The sequence below is a fragment of the Betta splendens genome, chromosome 22 (genome assembly GCF_900634795.4).
Source record: "Betta splendens chromosome 22, fBetSpl5.4, whole genome shotgun sequence".
Classification (NCBI taxonomy): domain Eukaryota; kingdom Metazoa; phylum Chordata; class Actinopteri; order Anabantiformes; family Osphronemidae; genus Betta; species Betta splendens.
In genome coordinates this window covers 274,287-299,956 of record NC_040900.2, presented here as the reverse complement: position 1 = coordinate 299,956, position 25,670 = coordinate 274,287, and the positions used below count along the sequence as shown (strand labels likewise).

The following is a 25,670-nucleotide window of genomic DNA, read 5'->3' as shown; positions in this document are numbered from 1 at the left end:
ACCATTCTGTCAGTCTGGATCTGGAAGTCCCACAGGATCTTGGCTCGCTCGTTCTCTACCACCTTGGGAGGTGTTTCCCACTTTGACCTTGGGGTTTCCAGTCCATACTCCGCACAGATGTCCCTGTATACTATGCCAGCCACTTGGTTATAGCGTTGCATGTATGCTTTCCCTGCCAGCATCTTACACCCTGCAGTTATGTGGCTCTGGTGCTCAGGGCCTGCTCCTGTGCAGCCAGGATGAGTGCCTCTGTGCTGTCCTTCAGCCCAGCCCTTTCAAGCCATTGGTAGGAGGATCAGGGATCAGGGAGAGGGGTGGAATCCTTGTTTAAGTTTTAAATGTTACTGGGCTGACTGAATGAGGGTTAGAGAAACCGACAGGTGGCGGTAGTGCAACATTGTAGATGCAAGCCTCAGTTAAATATAACAGAAAAAGAGGGAGAAGAAGACGACGCAGAAAAAGAAGAAGAGGGGGGAGGGATGTTTTGTTGACAGCAACAGTGTTTGTTTATAAACACGTCTCTTTAACCGTTTAAATTTCTCTGTTTTTTTAATTCCATGGGGTTTTGCCTGTTGCCTTTTTGATTGTGGCGTTGAACTTCATGAAGTCATGTTTTTCGGTTTAACAGTCTAGCGCCAGTGTGATGTCTGAGCGGGAAGTTTGAAAGTAGTTAGCTGTTAGCCTGCGTGCTAACGGGCTGACGGTCCGCGGACATGTTGCCTCAGACTCACGCCCCGGATTTATCTGCTGGAAGCGGACCGGGCCAGTCTTTTTGTAGCGCTGACACCGGGGACGTTTTAGTCCGATCCACTCGGGTTCAACTCTGCGACAGGAGACACGAACCTGGACTAGGACCTGAACTGGTCCAGCTAACCGTCCAGAAGCTGCCTGATCCATTTCCAGTCCGATGCCTAAGCACCCGGACAGAGAATGAGCAGAGGCCGAAGCAACGCCAGGCGCCGGACAAAGGTGCTGTTGTAGCGGAACTTCAGGCCGGTAAGAGGTGAAGCACCGTTACAGTTAACCTGACAGGAAGCGGCGCAAACCAAATGTGCAACTCGCTCAAACGTCCCCAGGAAAGAATTTAAACTCTGCTGATCTCACGTTGGGGAAATTCATCTCTACACTGTGACCAGCAGCCACGGAGCTAGTGTTAGATGCCTTGCTTAAGGACACACCTGGTGCTTGAACCTGGAACCTGCTTCCCCACCGATGCTCTAGCTACTGACTGAGCTACCAGGCCAATCAAATGCAATTAATGTTTTTCAAAAACATTTCACTGTAGAAAGAAGTGAAGTGGTTCATAGGCCGTCATTGTTTGTTTTCACAATTTTTTTAAAAACAACCAAATGACTCCACAGGGAGTTAAACTAGTAAGCTCAAAGTCATTCACACCTTCCGCAGTAACGATACATAAATGTCCACTGATAAACAAACCACATGTGAAACCACTGTTGGACCCAATGTGTCCGGCCCAGTCTGGCGGTCCTGTATGATGCCCATGTTACAGCTTGTGTGACAACAGTAACTGTGGAGCAGCATCCATATGACAGGGTTTTCCTAACAGAATATACACAAAACACAGGGCAGTTTCAGTCTGTGACAAGGTCGCCGCTAGTCAGTGAATATTTTACTGTAAATATTACAGTGCTTCATCTGTCTGTGTGTTTGTTATCAGGAATCAGACGAGCGCTTCTGAAGAATCCTGGAGCCATTAAAGAGAACAGAGTGAGTCCCGAATGGTCAGAATTGAATGTAACCAGAATCACGGACCTGTTTAGTTTCAGTCAATGTGTTAATTTGATTTATTCTGTGTAGCTCATACCTTCTACACCTGGGACCTCTCTGCCTGCATAATAATGTGCTACATCATGTTTCGTCAGTCAAACTCAGTCAAAAGATGTGTTACATCCTTGTAAAGTCTGTTTATCTTCACAGCAGCCACCTACGGAGTTGAGCCCAGACATGAAGCTCTGTGCTAAGACAGACAGTGGTGAGAGACCCCTCATCTCAAGTAGTGACTGTCAGGATCAGTTAGTGACAACTAACCCTTTCTGTCTTTCAGGTAGCGACCTGCTGACATCGTGTTTTGCCACTGGAGGTCGAGGAGATGTTCTGGCAGCTCTGAGACAGCGGTGAGAACTTTATAAGAACGATTGATTCTTTAAATTCAAAAAACATCACTCACGTCACTGCCTGCTCTCACACCTCTGTTCTGTGCCTCTTAGATCTCTCAGTGCTTTGCACAGGAGGGAGGTCAATGTTCAGCTGTCGGATCCAAGCATGCAGGATGATGCTGGCCTGAGGATCAGCCCTCAAGATGCCCCCCATCAGGGCACCAGCTCCCAAAGCGCAGTGGGTGTAGCAGCGCTCACCACTGCTCCAGACGCCACACATGCAGCAGCAGTGGCTGCAGCTACCGCTGTCTGCGCTGCAGCTCCACTGATCAAGGTCATTCACTTATCTCCCTTATTTTTTTACTTATGTGACAGCAGCTAAAAATAAGAATAAGAAAACCTTTAATAGTCCCGCAGTGGGGAAATTACCTCTCACAACAGCAGTACAAATGAGCAAGAATACAGGTACAGAACAGTTTGTGTTGGCACAGTACAAAGCAGTACAGTACAGTTAGAGTGAGTATGAGGTCATTGCAGGGTTATTGCACAGTAATGGGTATAAGATTTGTACCGGTAACAATATACATGATTGTTCACAGATTTACACAAGTATTGTGCAGAGCAGGTTGCTATATAAACCACTGATGCAGTGGGTGAGTGACTGTGGTGGGATGTGGTCAACAGTTCTGATTGTACAGTCTGACAGCAGCAGGTAGGAAAGATCTACGATATCTCTCCTTCACACAGCGAGGGTGGATCAGTCTGCTACTGAAGCTGCTCTCCAGAGCAGACAGTGAGTCCTCCAGTGGGTGAGAGACCTGGTCCATGATGGATGTCAGTTTAGCCAGGACCCTTCTCTCACCACCTCCTGCACCGTGTCCAGAGTGCAGCCCGTGACAGAGCTGGACTTCTTGATGATCCTGTCCAGTCTCTTCCTGTCCCTCACTGTGATGCTGCTGCCCCAGCAGACCACACCGAACAGGATGGCTGATGCCACCACAGAGTCATAGAAGGTCTTCAGGAGTGGCCCTCTCACTCCAAAAGACCGCAGTCTCCTCAGAAGGTAGAGTCTGCTCTGACCCTTCCTGTACAGTGCATCCGTGTTATGAGTCCAGTCCAGTTTATTGTTCAGATGCACTCCCAGGTACTTGTAAGAGTCCACTCTCTCAATGTCCTTTCCCTGGATGTGCATCGGTGGGATGACAGCAGGCTGCTGTCTGCGGAAATCCACCACCATCTCCTTCGTTTTCCCTGCATTGATCAGGAGGTGGTTCCGCTGGCACCAGTCCACAAAGTTCTGAGTGAGTCCTCTGTACTCTACATCGTCATCATCGGTGATCAGTTCGAAGATCGCAGAGTCATCAGAGAACTTCTGCAGAACACAGCTGTCTGTGTTGTGTCTGAAGTCTGACGTGTAGAGGGTGAAAAGGCAGGGGGCCAGTACAGTCCCCTGTGGGGCCCCCACACTGCAGGTCAGAGTGTCAGACACACAGTCCCTGGCTCTCACAAACTGAGGCCTGTTTGTGAGATAGTCCATAATCCACTCCGTCAGATGAAGGTCCACACCAGCCTCCTCCAGTTTGTGTTTCAGAAGCATCGGCTGGATGGTGTTGAAGGCACTGGAGAAGTCAAAGAACATGATCCTCACAGTGCTGCCGGGCTTCTCTAGGTGGGAAAGGGCTCGATGTAGGAGGAAGATGACAGCGTCGTCTACTCCTATGCCGTGTCGGTAGGCGAACTGCAGCGGGTCCAGGTAGGTCCCCACCGCAGAGTGGAGGTGACCCAGGACCAGTCTCTCCAGTGTCTTCATCAGGTGTGATGTCAGAGCCACTGGTCTGAAGCTGCTAGGGTCTTTGGCGTACGGTGTCTTGGGCACTGGTACCACGCAGGAGGTCTTCCAGAGCTGTGGTACCACCCTCAGCTTGAGGCTCAGGTTGAAGACATGCTCCATAACTCCACATAGTTCGCCTGCACAGGACTTAAGGAGTCTGGAGCTGATGCCGTCTGGTCCAGCTGCTTTCTTGGCCTTGATCTTCCTGAGCTCACTTCTCACCTGGGTGCTGGAGAAGGATAGGGGTTGAGGGAGTGTCTTAGTGTGGTGTGAAGTGAGGGGTTGAGGAAGTGACTCAGTGTGGTGTGAAGTGAGGGGGTGTGGTTGGGATGAGTCACCAGTCGTCAGGGCTGAGGGTAGAGGCCTTTGTGTAAAGGTGTGAAGGGCTGTGGGGGCTGGTAATCCAGTGGTATGAGGTGACAAGAGGTTTGGAGGCAGCTGTTGGAAGGTGTGAGTGGGTGCTTGGTCAAACCTATTAAAGTGTGAGTTCAGCTCGTTGACCCAGCTCAGGTCCCCCTCAGCCTGTGGGTGTGGAGCTTTGAAGCCTGAGATGGTTTTCAGGCTCCTCCATACCTCACTGACATTGTTCTGCTGCAGCTGCTTCTCCATCTTCCTCCTGTAGCTGGACTTCCCCTCACGGATTTTCCTTCTCAGCTCCTTCTGCACCCTCCTCAGCTCCTCGCTGTCTCCTGATTTAAATGCTCTCTTCTTCTCCTTTAGCAGAGCTTTAATATCAGAGGTGACCCACGGCTTGCTGTTGGTGAAACACCGAACCCGCCTGGTGGGAACAGTGTTTTCACAGCAGAAGTTTATGTAGTCCGTTACACAGTCTGTTATTGCGTTATTGTCCTCCCCATGTGGGTCGCAGAGCTCCGTCCACACAGTGGTGTTAAAACAGTCCCTGAGAGCCTCCTCGCTCTCAGCTGTCCACCTCTTCACTGTGCGGGGCACCACCGGCTGCCTGTGTACAACAGGTTTATACACAGGCAGGAGATGCAGGATGTTGTGGTCAGCTGTGCCCAGCGGTGGGAGGGAGGATGCAGCGTAGGCCTCTTTGGTGTTGGCATAGAATAAGTCCAGTGTTTTATTGTCTCTGGTGGGGCAGGTCACATACTGGGTGTATGTAGGCAGAGCAGCTGAAGGAGGTGCATGGTTAAAGTCCCCAGAGATCAGGAAGAGGGCCTGTGGGTGCTGTGTTTGCAGCCTGCTGGTGACTGAGAGCAGGGTCTCAGAAGCTGTGTCAGCGTTAGCGGAGGGTGGGACGTACACAGCAATTATTATAACGTGTGTGAACTCCCGTGGCAGGTAGAATGGCCTCATGCCCACAGCTAACAGCTCAATGTCTCTGTTACACAGCTTCATTTTGACAGTGCAATGTCGTGGCATACACCACCTCATGTTCACAAACACAGCCAGACCCCCTCCCTTCCTCTTACCGCTGTTCTCCGTTCTGTCCGCACGTAGCAGATGAAAATTGTCCAGTGCGACAGTCGAGTCCGGGATGAGTGACGTCAGCCAGGTCTCTGAACAGCAGGACGCTGCTCGTTCTGTACTCCGGCTGGTACCGTGTGAGCGCCGCGAGCTCGTCGATCTTGTTGGGGAGAGATCTCACGTTCCCCATGATAACGGAGGGGACAGCGGGCCTGAAGCCTCTCGTTTTCTCCCGTCGTAATTTTCCGGCGCGGCGCCCGCGTCGGGACTTCACCAGCACCTCAGCGGTGATCTCGTGTCTGTCTCTGGGCAGAACTACGGCGCTGCGCAGCGCGATCAGCTGCTCCGCGGTGTAAACAATGCGCGCTCTGACCCCGACGCACATCGTAGCTTTAAAACAGCGTTTGTACTGCGCCAAACTTAGAAAAACTATATAAAAGCTGTGTACAGGTTGTGTACACTAATGCTACTACCAAAACATTAGAAAGGTAAACTTAAATAAGTGAAGAAAGTAATAAATAGAAGTAAGAGGACAGGAGCTGTTGTGACCAGCAGCCAGCTCGACCGGCGCCGGAGAAGAAAAAAAGCTGATTAGAAGGAAACAATAATCAGAGTAAAGCACGTACATGTTGTTTATTTACCAAAGCATCATGTGCTTGCTATGCTCTGTCTTCTTCTTGTGTCACCGTGTGTGCAGGCTCAGTCAGACATGGAGACTCGAGTGTCTCAGCTGATGGACAAAATTGAGAAGCTGCTACAGGCTGACAGGTAAACAAATGAACAAATAAAAATAATAAAAACCTATTGAGTCCAAATTAAACAGTGAAGTTTTATTTTTTGCAGAAATAACCAAAGGTTCAAAGAGTCTTGCAGTGTTTTTTTTTCCCAGACCATCACATTTATTCTGTATTAATGAGTCTTTGGTCAAATAGAGCCACAACTCCATCAGCGATGACTGCCAGCGTGGCTCTAGTCAGAGTTCTAAGCTGTGACATCACATGTCTCTGTCAGGGACACAGACGGCACCAGAGAGGACTTTAACCAGCAGACACTGAAGCACCTGGAGAGGCTGCACAGCCAGCAGTTGCAGCTGCAGGTAAGACACTGACCTGTTTCCTCATCTGCTGACTCCTGCCTTTGCTGTGGACTACTTATTGGCTCCTTTCACCTCTAATCAGAGCTGGCTGCGGGAGTCAGCGCTCCAGGTAGTTACAGACCATGCCCCCATTGCTTCTGTATCCTCTGAGCTCACGGTTGGAGATCAACTAGATCACCTGCACGTCCGAGACACTGCAGGTAAACACACACATTCTGTGATGAAAAAGGTGATGATGAGTGGACATCTACTTAAATTAACCTTTGACTAATCACTGCTGTTTTCGACTGTGTGAACTGAACTATAGTAGGTAAAGTTATAACAAGCAACAAACACACAAAACCCAAACGCATGTGTGGCATCTGCTACGGTCGTGTTGGCATCACCCTCTGCAAGACGTGGAGCACAACATGTACTCATGAACCCACCTGTTGTAGTAAAGCTCTGTGAGCAGCAGGTGGCAGCACTCTCTTATGGGGGCTGTTGCTATCGAAACCCATCCCCTGCTCTGCATGTTTCTTCTATTTTATCCCCAGTGGAATAGAGACAGGGTTGTTATGGTAACTAGGCTGTTTGTGGTGGCAAGCTAGTTCTAGCTTCAGTAACTGCCGATTTCCTGCAGCTGTCTGCTACATGCTGCTCATGAATGAAACTAAAATTAGGACTTTTTTAAAGAAGTAAAAAAAAATCTGAGGTGAGAATCAGACGATGATGCTGATGCTGAGTCTCATTTACTGGAACCCGGTTTGAGGTCAAACACAAACTGCTATAACCAGTACAACAGTGGTTTCTGTGTTTACTGCTGGACATAGGAAACATATTTTTTCTTCTCTCTCCAACAGTGAACGCTCTCTGTAGAAAGAAGCAGACCACCTCAGCAACCAGAGCTGCATCCGCCACTGCCATGGAGACAGGCACAGTTGCCATGGTGACACCCCAAGGCAACGGATGGACAGAGCAAACCAGGTGAAGGGGGGGCTGAGAGGGTGTTTCTGTGGCTCTGAGCCTGACAGTTTTATTAAGCAGAGCTGTGCTTGAACAATGACGAGAGGCGTTACTCCACACTAAATCTGACGTCCTAAAACTCAAACAGGGATCCGCTCTAGATGATCGCAATCATGTTGGAGCTGATGAACGTGAAGGACACAACAATAAATGTCAAATCGGGTCTCAAGCCTGTGTCTGCTCCTGATGGACAGGAGCCTGTTTTCAATGTAATCAACCATCTGATTGATTTTCATTTTTAGGAGTAACATTTTTCTGGCCTAGCCTGTTTGGATGGGTTTTCCTCTCACGGTGTCGGTTTGGATGAATTTGGGACAGTTTTTTTCTATATGATTTGATATCAAGCCACAGATAAAACCTAATGCTGCTCAGCTGATTGATGTCTGTCCTCAGCAGCTGAAAGGTTCTGCTTTGCTGCATTTGCATAATCACTGAGAGAGAGAGAGAGTCATATACTCTGCTTCGTCCATATCCTGCCCCAGGGGTTTCCATGGTAACGCAGACAGTCTCCGTCAATGACGTGCTGATGCTTGTCTGCGTGTGCTGCCAGTTTATTTTATGCTGTTGTTGTTGTTGTTGTTATTATTGTTGTTATTGTACACCACCTTCTGGTCTCATTCCTCGATCCTACACATCAACATTAATCCACAGGACAAAAAAATGAGCAGCTTGAAACAGAAAACCAGTAAAACTCTGGATCTGGGGACAGAAACAAAGGGAAAATCAGGAAGGGGGAGGGGCAGTGCAGGGGTGAAACCTGCCTGGCAACACATACAGATGTTTCCCTTCATGTGTGAACCAGAACAGGCAGCTGGTCTGCCTGTCTGAACACAAGGACGGCCTCGGACGGGTTGGGATCAGCTGGAAAAGCATTTTAATGGGACTGAGACATATTTGCTGACCAGCAGATCATGAAACAAACGTTTCAGCGTTAGCCCCCAGATTCAGATGTTCTGCATGGCCCGGTTCTGGTTCTACCCAACCCCTGCAGCTCTAACGCTCAGACTGCATCGTGTCCCTTCAGTCTCTGCTGGCTGCAGGGGAGGGGCGATGACGTCATCACTCGACCGGGTGGCGTTGATCCACATTCCTTAGCGCGTCTGGGAGAGAAGCAGCACAACGCGGAGCTCTGCCAGCAGCAGGAGACCACCTCTGTCCTGTCTGGGCGAACCGAGCCGCGGAGGAAGCAGGACGTGACCCGCCCAAGGGAAGATGTCCTCCCCGCAGGTGTCCTCGTCCCGCCGCCAGTCGTGCTACCTGTGCGACCTGCCCCGCATGCCGTGGGCCATGATCTGGGACTTCACGGAGCCCGTGTGTCGGGGATGCGTCAACTACGAGGGCGCGGACCGGATCGAGTTCGTCATAGAGACGACCCGGCACCTGAAGCGGGCTCACGGCTTCCAGGACGGAAGAGCCGCCGCTGGAGCCCCGCCGCCCCAGCAGCAGCAGCCGCCCGTCGCGGCGAAGAGCCACGCAGTGCTGCTGCCCGGGAAGGACCCGGCGGGGCTCCTCCAGCACCAAGACGGGGCCGGGAAGCCCCAGCAGCCCGGTCTGGACCGGTACTCTCTCGGCGCAGACAGTCGCGCTCGCTTCGAATACAGCGGGCACAGCAGCAGCAGGGTGCCGAATGGACTCGGACCCAACGGGTTTAAACCCGATGACGGACCCCCCGAACTGAACCGACAGAGCCCGAACTCAAGGAGCAGGAGTCACGGGGGGCTGGCGTCGACACCGGGGCAGATGAACGTACCACCGAACCTGCTGCCCCAGACGCTGCTCAACGGACCGGCCCCGCACGGCTTGGCGGGCAGAACCGCCCCGCAGAATCCCCTGTCCGAGCCGGGCGGGAAGCGGCCCGCTTCCGTGTCCAGCACCGACCAGGAGCGAGAACTGAAGGAGAAGCAGCGGAACGCAGAGGCTTTGGCCGAGCTGAACGAGAGCCTCCGGAACCGGCAGGAGGACTGGGCCAACAAGCCCAAGATCGTGCGGGACACGCTGGTGTCGCTGTCGGGCTGCACCCCGTTCGACGTCCGCTTCAAGAAGGACCACGGGCTGGTCGGCAGGGTGTTCGCCTTCGACGCCGTGTCCAAACCCGGACTGGACTACGAGCTCAAGCTCTTCATCGAGTACCCGAGCGGCTCCGGCAACGTGTTCTCCAGCGCGTCGGGAGTCGCCAAGCAGATGTACCACGACTGCATGAAGGACTTCGGCCGCGGTTTGTCCTCCGGCTTCAAGTACCTGGAATACGAGAAGAAGCACGGCTCCGGGGACTGGCGGCTCCTCGGAGACCTGCTGCCGGAGTCCCTGCGCTTCTTCAAGGAGGCGATGGGCGCAGACATGCTGCCGCAGCCCCACACCGACGGGAGCTTCCCGCTGCTCCCCACCTCCCTGCTGCTGCCGGGCCGCGCGTCGGCTTCGGCCAGCGGCTCCGGCGGCTCCAGGGGCGGCGTGAGGAAGCGGAAGGCGTCACCGGAGCCGGACTCCGCGGACGGCGGCCTGAAGCTGACGGACGAGCAGCAGAGGCAGCAGTGGATCAGCAGCCAGACCGAGGCCCTGAAGCTGTCCATGGCGGCGGGCTCCTTCTCCGGACACCCCGGTCTCTCCTCCGGCCGCGCGTCGCCCGCGGACTCCGGGGCTCCTCCGCAGAACGGCCAGTCGCCCATGGCCGCGCTCATGTCCGTGGCGGACACGCTCGGGAACGCGCACTCTCCCGGCAAGGACAGAGACTCGGTTCACTCCACCACCTCCTCCAGACACACCAGCAGCAGCCCGGTGTCCCCCGCCTCCGTGTCGGGGCAGAGGCGCCTCTCGTCGCGCAACGGAGACCTGGGGCTGTCCGCGCCCTCCCAGTCCGCGGGGGGCATGGACCCGGTGCACGCGCAGAACGTGCCCGACTCCCCCATGGCCAATAGCGGGCCACTGTGCTGCACCATCTGCCACGAACGGTTAGAGGACACGCACTTCGTGCAGTGTCCGTCTGTCCCCAGCCACAAGTTCTGCTTCCCCTGCTCCAGGGAGAGCATCAAGGCCCAGGGAGCCTCCGGGGAGGTTTACTGCCCCAGTGGGGAAAAGTGCCCCCTGGTCGGCTCCAACGTGCCCTGGGCCTTCATGCAGGGGGAGATAGCAACAATCCTGGCAGGAGACGTGAAGGTAAAGAAGGAGAGAGACCCCTGAGGAGGGGGGGGGTCTAAGATATGACTGTGATCCATACTGAGCTGCTGAGCCTGAACGTGATGCTCTTTGGGGGCTGATGGTGTAAATAATGATGCTGAATGTGAAGATGTGACAAGGTTGCAATATAACAGAAGGTTTCAGGTTCAGTTCTGCTGATGTCTTCAGGTCCAACTCAGGTTTGAGCTGGATAATAACGCTGAGATTATGTACCAAAAGCAGTTTTAGGTCCATAAAGCAAAGAATAAACTCAAACATTAGCACTGACTAACAGTGTGATACAGGTGACAAACTCATTAACTTTAATCTCTACCCGAAGTCGCCTCAAGGCTCTTTACTGAGTCTAAGACCCTACAGAACAGAATCAAAGCCATCAGCTAATTGTGAAAGTGACAGTTAAAGTAGTTTTAATAGTAGAACTTTAAACTAAATGTATAACATCAATTGTGCTCAGCGTTAATAACCATCAGACCCAACAGCTGAACGTTAATGGGCTAAACCAAAAGCCAGAGACCAGAGTCCACCTGTCGTCGCCTGGGACGGTCACAGCACTCAGTGGCTTGTCTCAGAGCCAGTTCATTTTCCTTTTTAAAGAATCTGCAAATGAAACGAACAAACTGTTCTAGTTCAGTTCTGGTTCAGAGTGTGACATTATACTGAATGCACACGTCTCCAAAGACAGGCGTTCAAACATCCCAGCTTTTGAAGGCTTTTGAAGACAAACCTTCAGCTCCGACTCACTTGTTCCTTCATAAATCAGACATCCCAGCATCTGGACCTCAGTTTGTCCTCAGAGGTGTCACAGATGCTTTGTTTGTGTAGCGATGGCTTGGTCCTCACTGGTTCAGGTCCTCCCCAGTGGAATGAGGCTAGGGCTGAGCAGCTGCAGTAAGGGACAGAAACCTATAAATATTCTCCCCATGGATGTTTCATCGAAGCGCTGGCGTCTGTGACGGAGCTGGACACTGATGTTGGGTGTGAGCGGCTCAGCGGCAGCAGTAACACCACTTCATCCTCACTGTCGCTTATTGAATCACCTTTTGGTTTTTATACAACTATTTATTTCGTATTCAGATGTTTTTTAATTTTTTAATTTAGCGTTTTTAACGTATTGATCTTTTTTTTTTTTTAAACATTTTTACTGTAATGAATCACGTTTGCCTCTTTCTGTCTTTTTGTTTCTGCAGCGACAGAATATAAAACTGATGAAACACACATGTGGTCTTGTAACGTGCCTTGGAGCTGAGTCACTTGTAATAAATCTCATTAGTATGAAATGTGTGAAGTTTGTTTCTGCTGGAAAAGTAAAATTGTGTTTTTAACCACATTAATGAGACACCAGTTACAGAAGCTGTTCTGGCACTGACGCACAAGTCTGTACAGGTTTGCTTCAGGCCTCATGTCCAATAAAAATAAAAGCACAGCGACGAGACGAGTGAGTGAGAGAGAAACGAAACGAAACCTCCCTGAATATGATGATCAGCAAATAGCAGCCCCAGATCACTGCTGGGATTTCTGCTCCACCTATGTGACAAACTAGCAGTACTAGTAGTATTGGCAGCAGTACTAGTTGTATTGGTCCCAGTACAGTGCTCTGCTGGTTGCAGCCTCTTGCAGTTGTTCTGCTGCTGCTGCTGTTGCTGCTGCTGCTCCTTGATGGGGCTCCTCATCTGGGTGGGTTCAGGCAGGGGGAAGAAAAGAGAGCCGAGGCTTGTTATTGGCTGACTGTTACCACGGAAACCACATCTGGTGGCAGGGTGGATAGATGAGGAAAAATGTAAGAGACGGACTGCAGAGACTTTGTCTGCAGAGCTGCTGTTCACTGCATAAACAGGAGTCGAGTGTGATGTTGCAGGTCGCTAGCAGTGGTTAGTATCGCTGCTTTCACCAGTCGGAACAGCACCGTGTGACCACTGGTTTTGTTTATTGCTGCATTGCAGTTTTTTCCCTGTGAGTCACAACACAAACCTGGTATGTGTGTTATCAGGTACAGAGTGAAGATGCTGCAGCTGAACTCCACTCGGCCACACTGAGCAGGGTCCAGGCTGTTCCCCAACCTTCCTTTAAAAAACCAAAAGCCAGTGACTTGTGTCTTTGTGTGTTTGTAGCCTTGGTTTCCTCTGTCTGTACGTCACTCTGCTTCACCTCCCCATCCATTGCTGTGCAGGATTCGGTGGTTGCCGTGGTTACCTGGCTCCTGGTTAAAGCATCATTTATTCAGGAATGTGCTGTGGAAACAAAGACTCATGAATGTGAATCCACTGTGTGATGTCTTCTTGTTGATAAGGTTGTTCATACGCTCGTGTGGTTTGTCCTCCTTCGTCGTCTCAGTGTTGGCTTCAATAAAAGACAGTGAAGTCAGCACTTTCTCCCAGCATCCCCTGTCTGGAGTCTCAGCACACCGCCTCCATCCTTTTATTGTGGCTGTACGTGATCCGTTCTGGCGGTGACCTTCCTACATCCCACTGCAGCACCACCTCACTGTCTCTGTCCCTTTGTCTCCGACTCAATCCTTGCGTTCAGGTGATGCTTGAACCTTTGTGATGTTTCATTTAGAACTAATTCAAAGGCTCAACAGGATTTGTCATAGTGTGTGTGTGTGTGGGGGGGGGGCAGAGAGTCTGGTGTTGTTTGGTGGTCATTGACCCTGATGGATCAAGTATGTCCTGGCTCAGTTGGTGGAGCTTCATCTTTTTATAGTTTACCACCCTGCATTCCTGCAGTGTAGGTCCTGTGCTCTAGTTTGAACCAAATGTTTTTATCTTATTTGGCGTCTGGACTCCAAGTAGAGTGAGGGAACCCACACGGACACAATGAAAGGTTAGCTTGATTGAGACAGAATGTGTTAATATTCATCACCAGCCGTTACCACAGAGCTCATGAATTATTGGTGGGAGGTGGAGGCCTGTAGAGAAGTGAAGGAGACAAGAAAATGGAAAAAAGGAGACAGTGGCGTCCTCCCCCTTTTATGAATGAAAGCGTTTGTACTAACTGTCACTATGGAAAATGGCTGATGTGTTGCCTAGCAACAGCAGTAGCCTATTGCCTGCAGCAGCTGTGGTATATGTGTGGTATGTGACAGCGGCCATTTTATCGCGCCTGGGTTTTTGTAGGTTTGTCTGTGTTATGTGGACTTTGGTGCCACACTCACACCTCGTCCTTCTATTCGTGTCACTGTTCCCATCTTAGGCAGAGTTGGTCCAAACAGGAGGAGCCCAGTGTTTCCAGGGCAGCAGCCCATAAAGCTGAAGGACCTGGCCCGCAGCCTGCAGCCAGCAATGGACGGGAAGTGGAGAGGACAGCCAGCGAGGCGCTGAGGGAGATGGGTCGACTGAAGGCGCTGCTGACCGTGAGTAGCTGATGAGCCACAGAAAGGGATGGGATGAAAATTCAAGTTCTACTAGATGAATTAGAAACTGGGGGCACTTGCTCACATAGTCCAGAGATGTGATTAGTCTGAGGCCTGATTCTGTCGTCCCACAGCCAGAAGACATGAGGATGACCTCAGAAAACCTGTGGCCCCAAGAAAGCTGCTCACACCCAGATCAAAACCAGGCACTCTCACAAAGGCTACAGTCCTGTCATAGTGTGTTCCAGTTGTGTCAGAACCAATCCCAACCAAATCCTGTCCAGCCACAGCTATCCCAGTACCATCAACAGCAGCCCAATCAAAACCACTCTCAACCAGCCCATCCCCATTCCAGGAGATTCCAGTCCCACCAAAGCCCGTTGCAAGAAATCCAGTCCAAACACAGTGACTCACAGCAGGCTCAGTCCCAGCAGGCCCAAAACCAGTCTGTGCCAGTCCAGAGGAGGCCTTTGGTTCCATCCACACTGGAGGAGGCAGGTCAGGTTCTCCGTCAGGTTCGGAGACAGAGGAAGGTTCTGGAGGAGAACCTTGAAGCTCTTCTCAGAGCCAACAGGGGAGAGGTCCTGTACTGCCAACTGGAAGCACTGGCTGATAACAGGTATTTGGTATACTCAGGACTCAGGATCCAGGACCATCAGGTGAACTTTCTTTCTGACACTGAACCTGTGTTCTATCCAGAGACTGGACCAACAAGGTTCGGATCAAGAAGACAGTGGATGCCTGGATCAGCGCCCTGACCAACGATACGCAGGTGAACTCTAAACTCTGATGGATGGTCTGCGCTGTAAGCTCCGTCTCATGTTCATGTGGCTTCTCCTCAGACTGACCAATCACAGCGAGGGGCTGCTGTAAACTCCCACCCCCCAGCGAGGAGGAGTCCAATGAGCACGTCCAGAGGAACAGGCATCAAGGCGGTGGTGGGACGAGGAGGCAGAGCTCAGACAGATGTAAGCAAAGTAAGGCTGGACTGGAACCACTGCAAGTTTGATTAGGTTGATCAGAACATGCTGATCGTGTATGTTAGCAGGTGCAGGGGGCGGAGCCTGACCAAGGGACAGGCGTGATGAAAGGCAAACAGCTGGAAGGGGAGTCGTACCTCACCCGCCTCTATGGCAGAGCTCCCCATGAAGGTCTGAGGCGAACCCTGAAGAAGAGTCCGTACCTTCGCTTCAGCTCCCCTGCCTCGGTGCTCGGCGGCAAAGCCCGGCCACGCCTGGTGGAGAGAGTCCAAGGTGAAAACAACTCACAGGGCGAGGTCACTTTACAGAACTTTTGGCATTTCCTGTTCTTTGTTTTGTCTCAGGTGTGAAAGTGAAATCCTGCAAGACTCAGACCATGGCTCAATCAGCTGTAGGACAACAACAGCACAGCTTTAGCGCCGCCCACATGAAGTCTAGTGGAGCTACCGATGTTCAGTCTGTGCCTGTCGCTGTCCCTCTGGGTCTGTCCGCCAATCAGACGAATGTTGTCTGAGAATTTCATTACCCAGAATCCCCACATACATTGGTCCAAATATGATGAACATAAAAATAAATCTAATCTATGATGTGACCACAGGTCGTCGCAGGGTGGAGGTATCATCCAGGAGTCGCCATGCTCCTCCTTCTACCAGTGTGGTTGCTACGGACAACGGTGCACCTGAGCAACAGTCACAGGTGAGTTTGTGTCTGAATCTGAACTAATGCTCAGTTGCCCCAGAATAGATCTATGGCCCCCAGCAAAATACACAGGTGGTTTTATGTTGACAGAACAAGTCAGATGCAGGTGAAGCTCCTCCGTCACACAGTGTTTACATCATTGAGAGGAAGAGCGAGGAAGAGGACGATGTCTTCCCTGGAAGCGACTTGGAGTCTGTGACACATGTTCAGGTAAAGGTTGCTGGTTGCAGTGAACTGAAGGAAAACGTTGACCTGCAGCCGTTCATGGTTGACATAATTCAGGGACAGAAGCAAACAGTTGTGGCTCCTTTAGCCTTTTCACAGGCCTCTGTCCCCATGCCTGCTCTCAGGTCGCCATAGAGCTGGACCCTGAGCCGCCGCCTCCTCCTCCAGTTCTCTACCGGGGACCGCCCTTCCCCCCACAGCCGCTCTCCGCCCTCCCTGCTCCAGATCCCGTACCTGTTCTGGGCCTGGATCGGCAGAGGGACGTTCTGGAGAACCGGCTGGTAGAATGGTGAGGAACCTATTTTAGATGTTGGTTGCACTGGTGGTATGAATAGTTTTTATTCGCCAGATTTGCACAAGACAAACAAGGAATTGCATCCAGTCTGACTCCTGTCTTTTCATACCCGCATAATGAACAGTAATTATTTAAATATCAGTTACAGTTATTTACATACATTGTTTGCAAAAATGAAATAAAGAATAGAATAAAATTAATTAATAATTGCACCACACATGTTTTACTGAGTCCTTTCTCTATGTGATGGAGTTTAGCTCAGACACAGCCTGAGGGAAGAACCTGACTCTGTGTCTGCTGGTTCTGGTGGCTATGGCTCTGTGGCGCCTGCCAGAGGGGAGGAGTTTGAACAGTTTGTGTACGGGGTGTGTGTGGTCAGCAGTAATGCTGACAGCCCAACTCGATTTGTTTCTACTGGACTGTCATCTTGTGTTCAGGATGGAGCAACAGCTGATGTCCAGGATGATCTCGGAGATGTACACACCCACGGCCTTTGACCCAGTCCACAATGTTTCCCCTGGGCCGTCAGAATCTGACGAGCAAGGCGTCGCCTCAGACATTGGTGAGTGGTCTAACTGTGGAACTAGTCAGAACTGAGGTTCTCATAATGATAACACAAAGGTCAGATCCTGTTCAGGTTCAGAACAGAACTATGTTAACGGGGCAGGTTGTGACTGTGGACTGAGTAGGTTTCTGGTGTTTCTCTCTGCAGTGGAGGCAGCAGGTGGTGCAGGTCTGCAGCTGTTTGTAGACTCCAACATTGAGGTGGACTCAGCTCTGATCAGGCAGCTGGTCAGCGAGGTTCTGACAGAGACTGTATCACTGTTGCTGGGACAAAGGGACTTACGACATACAGACCCAGAACTAGCACAAGCGGCCGCTCAGGAGGTAAATAAACTCAGGAGCAGTTTTTCAGTCTGTATCTTTGATCTCAAACGTGAATCTACTCCTGTTCCAGAAGAAACTGGTCCTGCTGGTCCCTACTCCAGTACCAACTCCTCCACCCAGTCCAGTGCCATTTGTCAGAGAGGGCACGCCCCTGACGACACCCCCTCCCTCTGAACCAATCAGCCAGCTAAACAATAAACCTCTTCAGCCAGTCACAGCCAGTGGTGAGACTCTGTGCCAGAGAAATGAATCTGCTTTTCCAGGGTAAACTACCTCATAGTTTCATGTCTTTGACCTTTAGAGCACATCACGCCCACCTCCAGCCCAGAGCCCACCCCTCCTGCTGTCCTTCGGGCTCCTCCCCCTCTCACCTGGGGAAACACTGAGCTGCCCCTGGATGAGGAGCAGCCAGAGGCACCTCTGGATACGCTCAGTCCACCTCTGTATGTACCCAAACAGCACTTGAATGGGCCAGACTAGACCAGGCCTGGTCCTGGTCCGGGTCAGTCAACTTTGACTGTCTTCTCTTTCAGGGTCATGTCAGTAGCAGAAGAGGAGCCTCCCCTTTCCTCCCCTGATCCTCCTCCTCTGCCATCTGTTCCTCCTGCTGCCCCCTCACCTCCTCCTGACCCCGGACCACTGTCCCTGTCCGGCTCCTCTGAGGACTCTAGCAGCAGCAGCAGTGCAGTAACTGAAGCTGCACTCAAACACATCTCAGAGGGAGAACTGCTCATCAGTGTGAACCTTCAGGCTGCTCTGACAGGTACCAATCTCACTAGCTGAGCTTTCACCTAGTATATTAATTAGGAATGACTGACCCAACCTTCAGAAGCATGACAGGCATGAAGGAATACATGACAGAATAACAGGATGTCAGAGCAGCAACAGAATCCAAACTATGAACCTGACATAAGTTACTGTAATTTGGGAAACAGATGGGCCTGTGGTCAGAGCTCATCTCAGCTCCATTGACTTAACTGTGGAACATCAACAATGTTGGTGTTAAAACTACCTTGGTTATCTCTTCTAAAATGCTGTGAAGTTAGCTGGACATGGGTACACAGCACCCCCTGCTGACAACTGAGCTAACCACATGTTCTTCTCCTTCAGAAAATGAAACTGCCTGCAGTTATTCCAGCTCTATGCAAGACATGGTGAGAGGTCTGAGCAAGGCACAGTCATGGGTTTAATGCTCACACATTAAATGCAAATCCCCCCTGTCTGTGTCTCTCCTTCAGGACTTTGACCCCCCCAGTGAAGGACAGGTCAAGGGTCAAGACCTGCAGCTGCTGACAAAGATGGAGCAGCAATTGTCCCACCAAGGAGAGAGGCCACAGCCCGAGGTACCTCTGCCACACACACACACACACACACACACACACACACACCCTTGCACTTCCATGGAAGTGAGAACCTCCGTTGACATAATGCCATCCTGAGCCTTTTACCCTAACAACTAACCATCACAACCAATGGCAGATGTCTAGCCCTTGCTCTAATCCGAACCAAACCTCAATTCTAATGTATCATGGCTCTGGAAAACCTCCTGCTTGGTACCAGTACCCAAGACACCGCATGCTAGGGACCTCAGCAGCTTCAGACTAGTGGCTGTCACGTCCCATCTGATGAAGACCTTGGAGAGACCGGTCCCGGACCCCCTGCAGTTCACCTACCGACACAGCATAGGAGTAGAGGACGCAGTCATCTTCCTCCTACATCGAGCTCTTTCTCACCTGGAGAAGCCCGGCAGACTGCATTCTTTTGGAGTGAGGGGGCCACTCCTGAAGACCTTCTATGACTCAGTGGTGGCATCAGCCATCCTGTACGTGTGGTCTGATGGAACAGCAGCATCACAGTGAGGGACAGGAAGAGACTGGACAGGGTCATCAACAAGTCCAGCTCTGTCCTGGGCTGCACTCTGGACACAGTGCAGGAGGTGGGTGAGAGAAGGGTCCTGGCTAAACTGACATCCATCCTGGACCAGGACTCTCACCCACTGGAGGACTCACTGTCTGCTCTGGAGAGCAGCTTCAGTGACAGACTGATCCATCCTCGCTGTGTGAAGGAGAGATTCCCCAGATCTTTCCTACCTGCTGCTATAACTACCTCCCGGTTCATAAACTCGCCCACTGCATCAGTGGCTATATAGAAAATTTTGTACAATATTTGTGAAAACTCTGTAGAAAAAAAATATATAGATAAGATAAGATAAGATACATGGATGACATCAAGCTGTACGCCAAGAGTGAGCGAGACATCGACTCGCTGATCCACACCACCAGGATCTACAGCTCGGACATCGGGATGTCATTCGGACTCGAGAAATGTGGGAGGATGGTGACAAAGAGAGGCAAGGTAATCCACACAGAAGGGGTCTCACTCCCAGAAGGAACAATAGCAGACATTGAGGACAATTACAAGTACCTTGGAATACCACAGGCAAACGGCAACCTTGAACAGGCAACAAGGAATGCGGCAACAGCCAAATACCTCCAACGAGTAAGGCAAGTCCTAAGAAGCCAGCTCAATGGCAAGAACAAATCCCAGGCAAAAAACAGCTACGCCCTGCCAGTGATCAGATACCCTGCAGGAATAATAAGGTGGCCAAAGGAAGAGATACAGACCACAGATGTTAAGACACGAAAGCTCCTCACCATGCATGGAGGGTTCCACCCCAAATCCAGCACCCTGAGACTATACGCTAGCCGCAAGGAAGGAGGCCGAGGACTAGTGAGCGTGAGAGCCACTATCCGGGATGAAACATCCAAGATCCATAAGTACATCAAGGATAAGGACCCGACAGATGACGTGCTGAGTGAATGTCTCAGGCAGTGGAGAACAGAGGATGAGATGCTGGAAGAGGGACCATCATGGGAGGACAAGCCCTTACACGGGATGTACCACCGAAACATAACTGAAGTGGCTGATCTCAACAAATCCTACCAATGGCTTGAAAGGGCCGGGCTGAAGGACAGCACAGAGGCACTCATCCTGGCTGCACAGGAGCAGGCCCTGAGCACCAGAGCCATAGAGGCCCAGATCTACCACACCAGACAAGACCCAAGGTGTAGACTGTGCAAAGAGGCCCCTGAGACGGTCCAGCACATAACTGCAGGGTGTAAGATGCTGGCAGGTAAAGCATACATGGAACGCCATAACCAAGTGGCTGGCATAGTATACAGGAACATCTGCGCAGAGTATGGACTGGAAACCCCAAGGTCAAAGTGGGAAACACCTCCCAAGGTGGTAGAGAACGAGCGAGCCAAGATCCTGTGGGACTTCCAGATCCAGACTGACAGAATGGTAATGGCGAACCAACCAGACATTGTGGGGGTGGATAAAGAGCAGAGGAAAGCCGTAGTGGTGGATGTGGCAATACCAAGCGATGGCAACATCAGGAAAAAGGAACATGAGAAACTAGAGAAATACCAAGGGCTCAGGGAAGAACTGGAGAAGGCTTGGAAGGTGAAGGCCACAGTGGTGCCTGTGGTGATCGGAGCACTAGGGGCTGTGACCCCCAAACTGGAGGAGTGGCTACGACAGATCCCTGGAAAAACATCTGAAATCTCAGTCCAGAAAAGTGCAGTCCTAGGAACAGCAAGGATACTGCGCAGAACCCTCAAGCTTCCTGGCCTCTGGTAGAGGACCCGAGCTTGGAAAGTGGATGAGACCACCCGCGGAGGGTGAGAATAGAGTGTGTGTGTGTGTGTGTGTGTGTGTGTGTGTGTGTGTGTGTGTGTGTGTGTATGTACACCAGCCAACATATATATAATATATATATATGTTGGCTGGTGCCAACAGAGACACACACACACACACTTATATAATATGCAATAACCCCTCCCATTACTACATGCTCACTCCACCCACCTGTATATTGTTGTACTGCGTTTATTCTTGCTGCTCTATTTTATTTTTCTTCTCTGTATCGTGCTGTTGTGTGACGCAATTTCCCCACTGTGGGACTATTAAAGGTTTTCCTATTCTTATACAGCTTAACGCTCAAATAGGCCTTTGGTAGGAAAATATGTTTTTGGTTCTCACTTCGATGAAAAAATATGTTTTTGGTTCTCACTTCGATGAAAGTACAAGTGTACACACACACACACACAGCTATCTCTCCGTGACCTCTGACATTCTGCTCTTTAGGGATCTTGGGGGAGGGAGGAGGAGCTGAGTGTGGGGGAGGTGAGAGACAACTGGACTACAGAACCTTCTAGGACTACAAATCCCAGCAACGGTACATCAGCTCAGCAGGATGCGACAACCTCCTCACCCGGACAGACCAGTCAGTGTGCAGGTACAGCTCAACCTCTGTAGAAGAAGGTGAAATGTGATAAACGTTTCCATGACTTGATCACTGAAGCTGAACCTCAGACTGAGCTGAACTATGAAGAAAACACTTCTAGGGCTGCAACAACAAATCTATATTATCGCTAAGAATTGATGATTAAATATGGATAATGATTTGCGGTTATAGATTAGTTGGGTTGCTCATTTTAGGCTGTAGCATCTCAGTGCAGTTTACATGTTCATGTTTTACTTTGTGTTTCCTCCCACAGACTAAACACAGTCAGCTGGCCTGATTATTCACAACTGAACAAAACTTTGTGCTTGCTTTGTTTTATTCATATTTTTGAGATTTATATAAGTTTTATTATTCAAACACTGGACTTTGTGTTTTATGATTCAAAGAGTCAAAATGAAAATATAATGAAACTCTGGTTTTGCAAGGGATTTACACTAAGCATAACACTAGTCACAGTACAAGTAGTGTTTACAAGCTGCAGTAGCAGAGCTGACTCACACACACACACGATGCTTCAGATTTCAGCTCTGACATAAAACAAATGCAAAAGATTTGTTTCTGTTTCCCCAGATGTTTCAGATGTCAGTTTTGATTCAACCAATCAGGGCTTGGTTTCCATGGGCGGCCTGATGGTGGAGCCAGTCAATACCCTGACCTTTAACCTCCAGACTGAATTGTCACTGTCGCCACATCCTCCTCACCTGTTGAACGCACACACCGCAGCACAGGTGAGTTTAGTTATTATCGTAAACAGCTGCATGGAGACGCTGAAGTACTGTAACCAGATTAAAGATAATCAACTGCAGTGTCTGTCTGTCTGTCTGTCTGTCTGTCTGCAGGTTGTTCCCATCCAGGTGAAACGAATCAGCAGACGAACGGGTAGGAAACCTAAAAGTAATAAATAATAGCTAACATGTATTTTAAAACTGTGGTCTTAACAACATAATATTTAGCATCATGTGAATCATGTTCATTTTTTTAACGTCTTGGTTGGTGTCCCCCGACCACTAGAGGGAAGCATTGTCCGTGTTTAACTGAAAACGTTTTTTGTGTCTCATCCGGTATATCTGGACACAAACATCCTTTAACATGAACTAATGTGAGTGCAGCAGTGCTGGTGCCAACAGAGACACAGCCCAGTGGACACGTGGCGCTGGTGGGCTTAGCTCCATACATGGTGATGTTTACACTGGTGCTGCTGCTGAATGTGCCCTCTGTGGACCAACATACTGTGTCACTGTTTGCTTCTGCTCGTGGATGAAGTCCTGAGATGAGTCAGGCGATGTGAACGAGTTCTGACTGAGTGCTGGCCCGTCTAGGTCCCGGCCCAACATGTGAAATTAATCAGAGAAACTCGTAACAGAATCAGACCCTTTGGGTCAAACTGATGCTGCCACGTGTCCAGAATAATTCCATTCATCATCAGAACTGAGCCATTGAGTCTGAGAGTGTTAGAACCTGCTGAGCTCAGCTTTACAGTCGACATACAACACAAATCCTTGATTCTCTGGGACTGGACTAGTGAACCGCTTCTGCTGGGACATTTACTTTGGACTCCAACAGTAACATCACAGACAAAACGTTAGTGTCCCTTTGGCTCGGATCTCAACTCACATAAGTGAAACATGCCGTTTCAACTTTGTCGTTTTGTCGATATCTGAAGCTTGGTTATAATGTACACAGAGAGTGTCGGTGAGAGTGAGGATGTGGAGTCGACAAACAGATCCTTTACTAAACCAACGGGGGGATTCTGCAGAGAGCTCAGTGACGTCGCTCAGTGTTGACTTTAGCTCTGAACACACGGACTCTGTTCTCTGGTCAACGGACCTTCAGTGTTGCCAAGACCACCTCTTCATGCTGACTTGGGTCGGGTCACATATACAGGTTTCCAGTTTAGGCTTTTTGCTGTTTCAGGATCTTTGTTAGCATCTGTTGCAATAATACTTCTGTTGTGTTTTGTTCATGTGATGAGCTTCAAGAAGACAATTAGTTTAGTATGAAGACAGAACCAGGAACCAGAAACCATGAACACTTTTGTAATGCCTTGGCTTAATGTCCGGAAAGGAAATGCTAAAAGAATCCTGATATCGGTCTTAAACTCGTGTATATTCATGTATCTGTGAGGAATGTGTCCTGATTGAGGTTCTGCTGCTTTGGATGTGATACATGGGTGGGTTGCGAGTGAACACTACAGAATGAAAGCTCTCTGTGGTTGTCATGGAAATACATCTGCACCAGACAATCACAGAACATATATGTTATATTTATATGAAGTTGAAGGTCTGTCGGCTTGTTTTGTTGGTTTACTGGGTGAGATTTGAAACCACAAACTGAGCTTGGCAGCTGCTTGTGTGTGTGTGTGTGCGCGTGTGTCTGAATCACTGGACCTAGGTCCAACTGAAGGTAAAATACCATCCATCAGGTTAGGACAGAACATTAGTCACTGGGTCTAAGCTCCAGTTGATCTGTTTTCACCTCTACCACAGAGCCAGACCTGCAGCCAGGAGGAACCAGGAAGATGGATGTTCACCTGCCCTTCATCAGAACGGAGCAGGAGGAGTCAGTCAGCAGCGCACAGACATCCTCTACCAATGATGTTTTCTAGAAAGAAAAGCCTGGAGCTGGTCAGAGATCAATGATACAAGTATTTAGTGTTTTTACAGAAATAAAAGCTTTTACTCAACCAGGTTTTTGGACCTGAACCTCTGTAATCTGGGCTTAAAGACTGTGTTGACATATTAAATCTTTGCAACGACATTTTTCTGGTCGTCAGGGTGTGGGTGTGTCCTCATTAACATATTAATAAGCCTCATTAATCACTAACACAGTTCAAACAGTCCAGAATAAAATAAAACAAAGAAACTTTCAATCAGAAAACTTGAACGATTTATGCATTTTCTTTGTCTAGAACAGGGGTGTCAAACTCAAACCAGTTCCTTGCTGGTTTTTCAACTCTCCCTTTCCCAGACAGGTGTGTTAAGTCAGTCAGCAGCTGGATAAGATGACTGACAGGGAGTGTTGGAAAAGCAGCAGGGACACCGGTCCTCGAGGACCTTAGTTTGACACCCCTGGTTTAGAAGTTGCTTAACAATTTAATGTTATAAGTACTTATTTTGTGAGTAATAAACCAACCCTGGACCCTGGAGAACTAACCAACTATCGGCCCATTTCAAATTTACCCTTTATTTCCAAGATTCTTGGAAAAATCGTGGCTAAACAATTTTCTGATCACCTGAGTGGGAAGAACTTGTACGAAGATTTTCAGTCAGGATTTAGAAAACATCATAGCACAGAAACGGCTCTGGTTAGAGTCACTAATGATCTTTTATTAGCTTCGGACAATGGTCTAGTTTCTGTCCTTGTCCTGTTAGATCTTAGTGCTGCATTTGATACAATTGATCATAACATTCTATTACAGACACTAGAACATAGAATCGGGGTTAAAGGGAACAGCATTGAGATGGTTCAAATCCTATTTGTTGAACCGATTCCAGTTTGTTCATGTTAATGAGAAATTCTCCACATGCACAAGGATTAGCTATGTAGTACCACAGGTTTCTGTGCTTGGTCCAATTTTGTTTAGCCTATACATGTCTCCTCTAGGTGAGATTATTAGAAAGCACTCATTAATTAATGATTGACTCATTAATTTTCATTGTTACGTAGATGATACTCAGCTATATATGTCTTTGGAACCAAATGAAACAGATCAACTAGTCAAAATTCAGGGTTGTTTAAAAGACATCAAATCCTGGATGTCCCAAAACTTCCTTCAACTAAATTCAGATAAAACTGAAATTCTTATTGTTGGGCCTAAAAATCTGAGGGAGACACTATTGATACTTGGTGTCATCTTTGACCAGGATCTCGGGCTGGACTACTGTAACTCCTTACTCATAGGATGTCCTAACAGCTCCTTAAAAAGCCTACAGCTTATTCAAAATGCTGCAGCCAGAGTTCTGACAGGACTTAGAAAGAGAGATCACATTTCTCCTACATTAGCTTCTCTGCACTGGCTGCCTGTAAAATGTAGGATAGAATTTAAAATTCTCCTACTCACCTACAAAGTACTCAATGATAAAGCTCCTTCTTATCCTAAAGACCTCATAGTTCCTTATGCTCCCAGCAGAACACTTTGTTCTCAGAGAGCTGGGCTACTTGTGGTTCCTAGAGTGTTTAAATGTAGAACGGGGGCAGAGCTTTTAGCTACCAAGCTCCTCTCCTCTGGAACCAGCTCCCTCTTCAGGTTCGAGAAGCTCAGAACCTCAGAACCC

The 25,670-nt window shown here is 49.6% G+C and overlaps 2 protein-coding genes across 12 annotated transcripts; both read left to right on the top strand.

The window, feature by feature from the left end:
* The first annotated feature begins 442 nt into the window (after window positions 1-442).
* kiaa0586 (KIAA0586 ortholog) lies at window positions 443-24,153 on the top strand. 11 transcript variants are annotated; one of them, XM_055505400.1, is made up of 29 exons: window positions 444-996; window positions 1,679-1,728; window positions 1,939-1,993; window positions 2,066-2,135; window positions 2,229-2,451; window positions 6,077-6,147; window positions 6,391-6,475; window positions 6,558-6,675; window positions 7,318-7,441; window positions 13,841-14,000; window positions 14,135-14,619; window positions 14,700-14,772; window positions 14,843-14,977; window positions 15,046-15,253; window positions 15,325-15,462; window positions 15,579-15,676; window positions 15,770-15,889; window positions 16,030-16,193; window positions 16,637-16,761; window positions 16,912-17,087; window positions 17,161-17,311; window positions 17,389-17,530; window positions 17,621-17,850; window positions 18,198-18,241; window positions 18,326-18,430; window positions 21,237-21,387; window positions 21,967-22,124; window positions 22,236-22,275; window positions 23,883-24,153. In XM_055505400.1, the coding sequence occupies exons 1-29, from the start codon at window positions 714-716 to the stop codon at window positions 23,999-24,001; spliced, it is 4,101 nt and encodes a 1,366-aa protein (XP_055361375.1). In that variant the 5' UTR covers window positions 444-713; the 3' UTR covers window positions 24,002-24,153. The 11 variants fall into 11 exon arrangements, 10 of the variants coding, with proteins under 10 accessions (XP_055361375.1, XP_040925264.1, XP_028994141.1 ...); XM_041069330.2 differs by having other exon boundaries at window positions 445-996; window positions 1,942-1,990; window positions 17,158-17,311; XM_029138308.3 differs by having other exon boundaries at window positions 445-996; window positions 1,942-1,993; window positions 17,158-17,311.
* irf2bpl (interferon regulatory factor 2 binding protein-like) lies at window positions 8,558-11,928 on the top strand. Its single transcript, XM_029138318.3, has one exon. The coding sequence runs from the start codon at window positions 8,693-8,695 to the stop codon at window positions 10,652-10,654; it is 1,962 nt and encodes a 653-aa protein (XP_028994151.1). The 5' UTR covers window positions 8,558-8,692; the 3' UTR covers window positions 10,655-11,928.
* Window positions 24,154-25,670: the final 1,517 nt, after the last annotated feature.

What these genes read in the sequence shown, in the direction of transcription:
- kiaa0586 (XM_029138306.3), top strand. Translation starts at nt 714, where the DNA reads ATGTTGCCTCAGACTCACGCCCCGGATTTATCTGCTGGAAGCGGACCG. An exon ending in CTGCAGCTCCACTGATCAAG is followed by an intron (nt 2,452 to 6,076) that starts GTCATTCACTTA and finishes CCGTGTGTGCAG; the next exon opens with GCTCAGTCAGACATGGAGAC. An exon ending in GAGAGAGGCCACAGCCCGAG is followed by an intron (nt 18,431 to 21,236) that starts GTACCTCTGCCA and finishes TCTGCTCTTTAG; the next exon opens with GGATCTTGGGGGAGGGAGGA.
- irf2bpl (XM_029138318.3), top strand. Translation starts at nt 8,693, where the DNA reads ATGTCCTCCCCGCAGGTGTCCTCGTCCCGCCGCCAGTCGTGCTACCTG.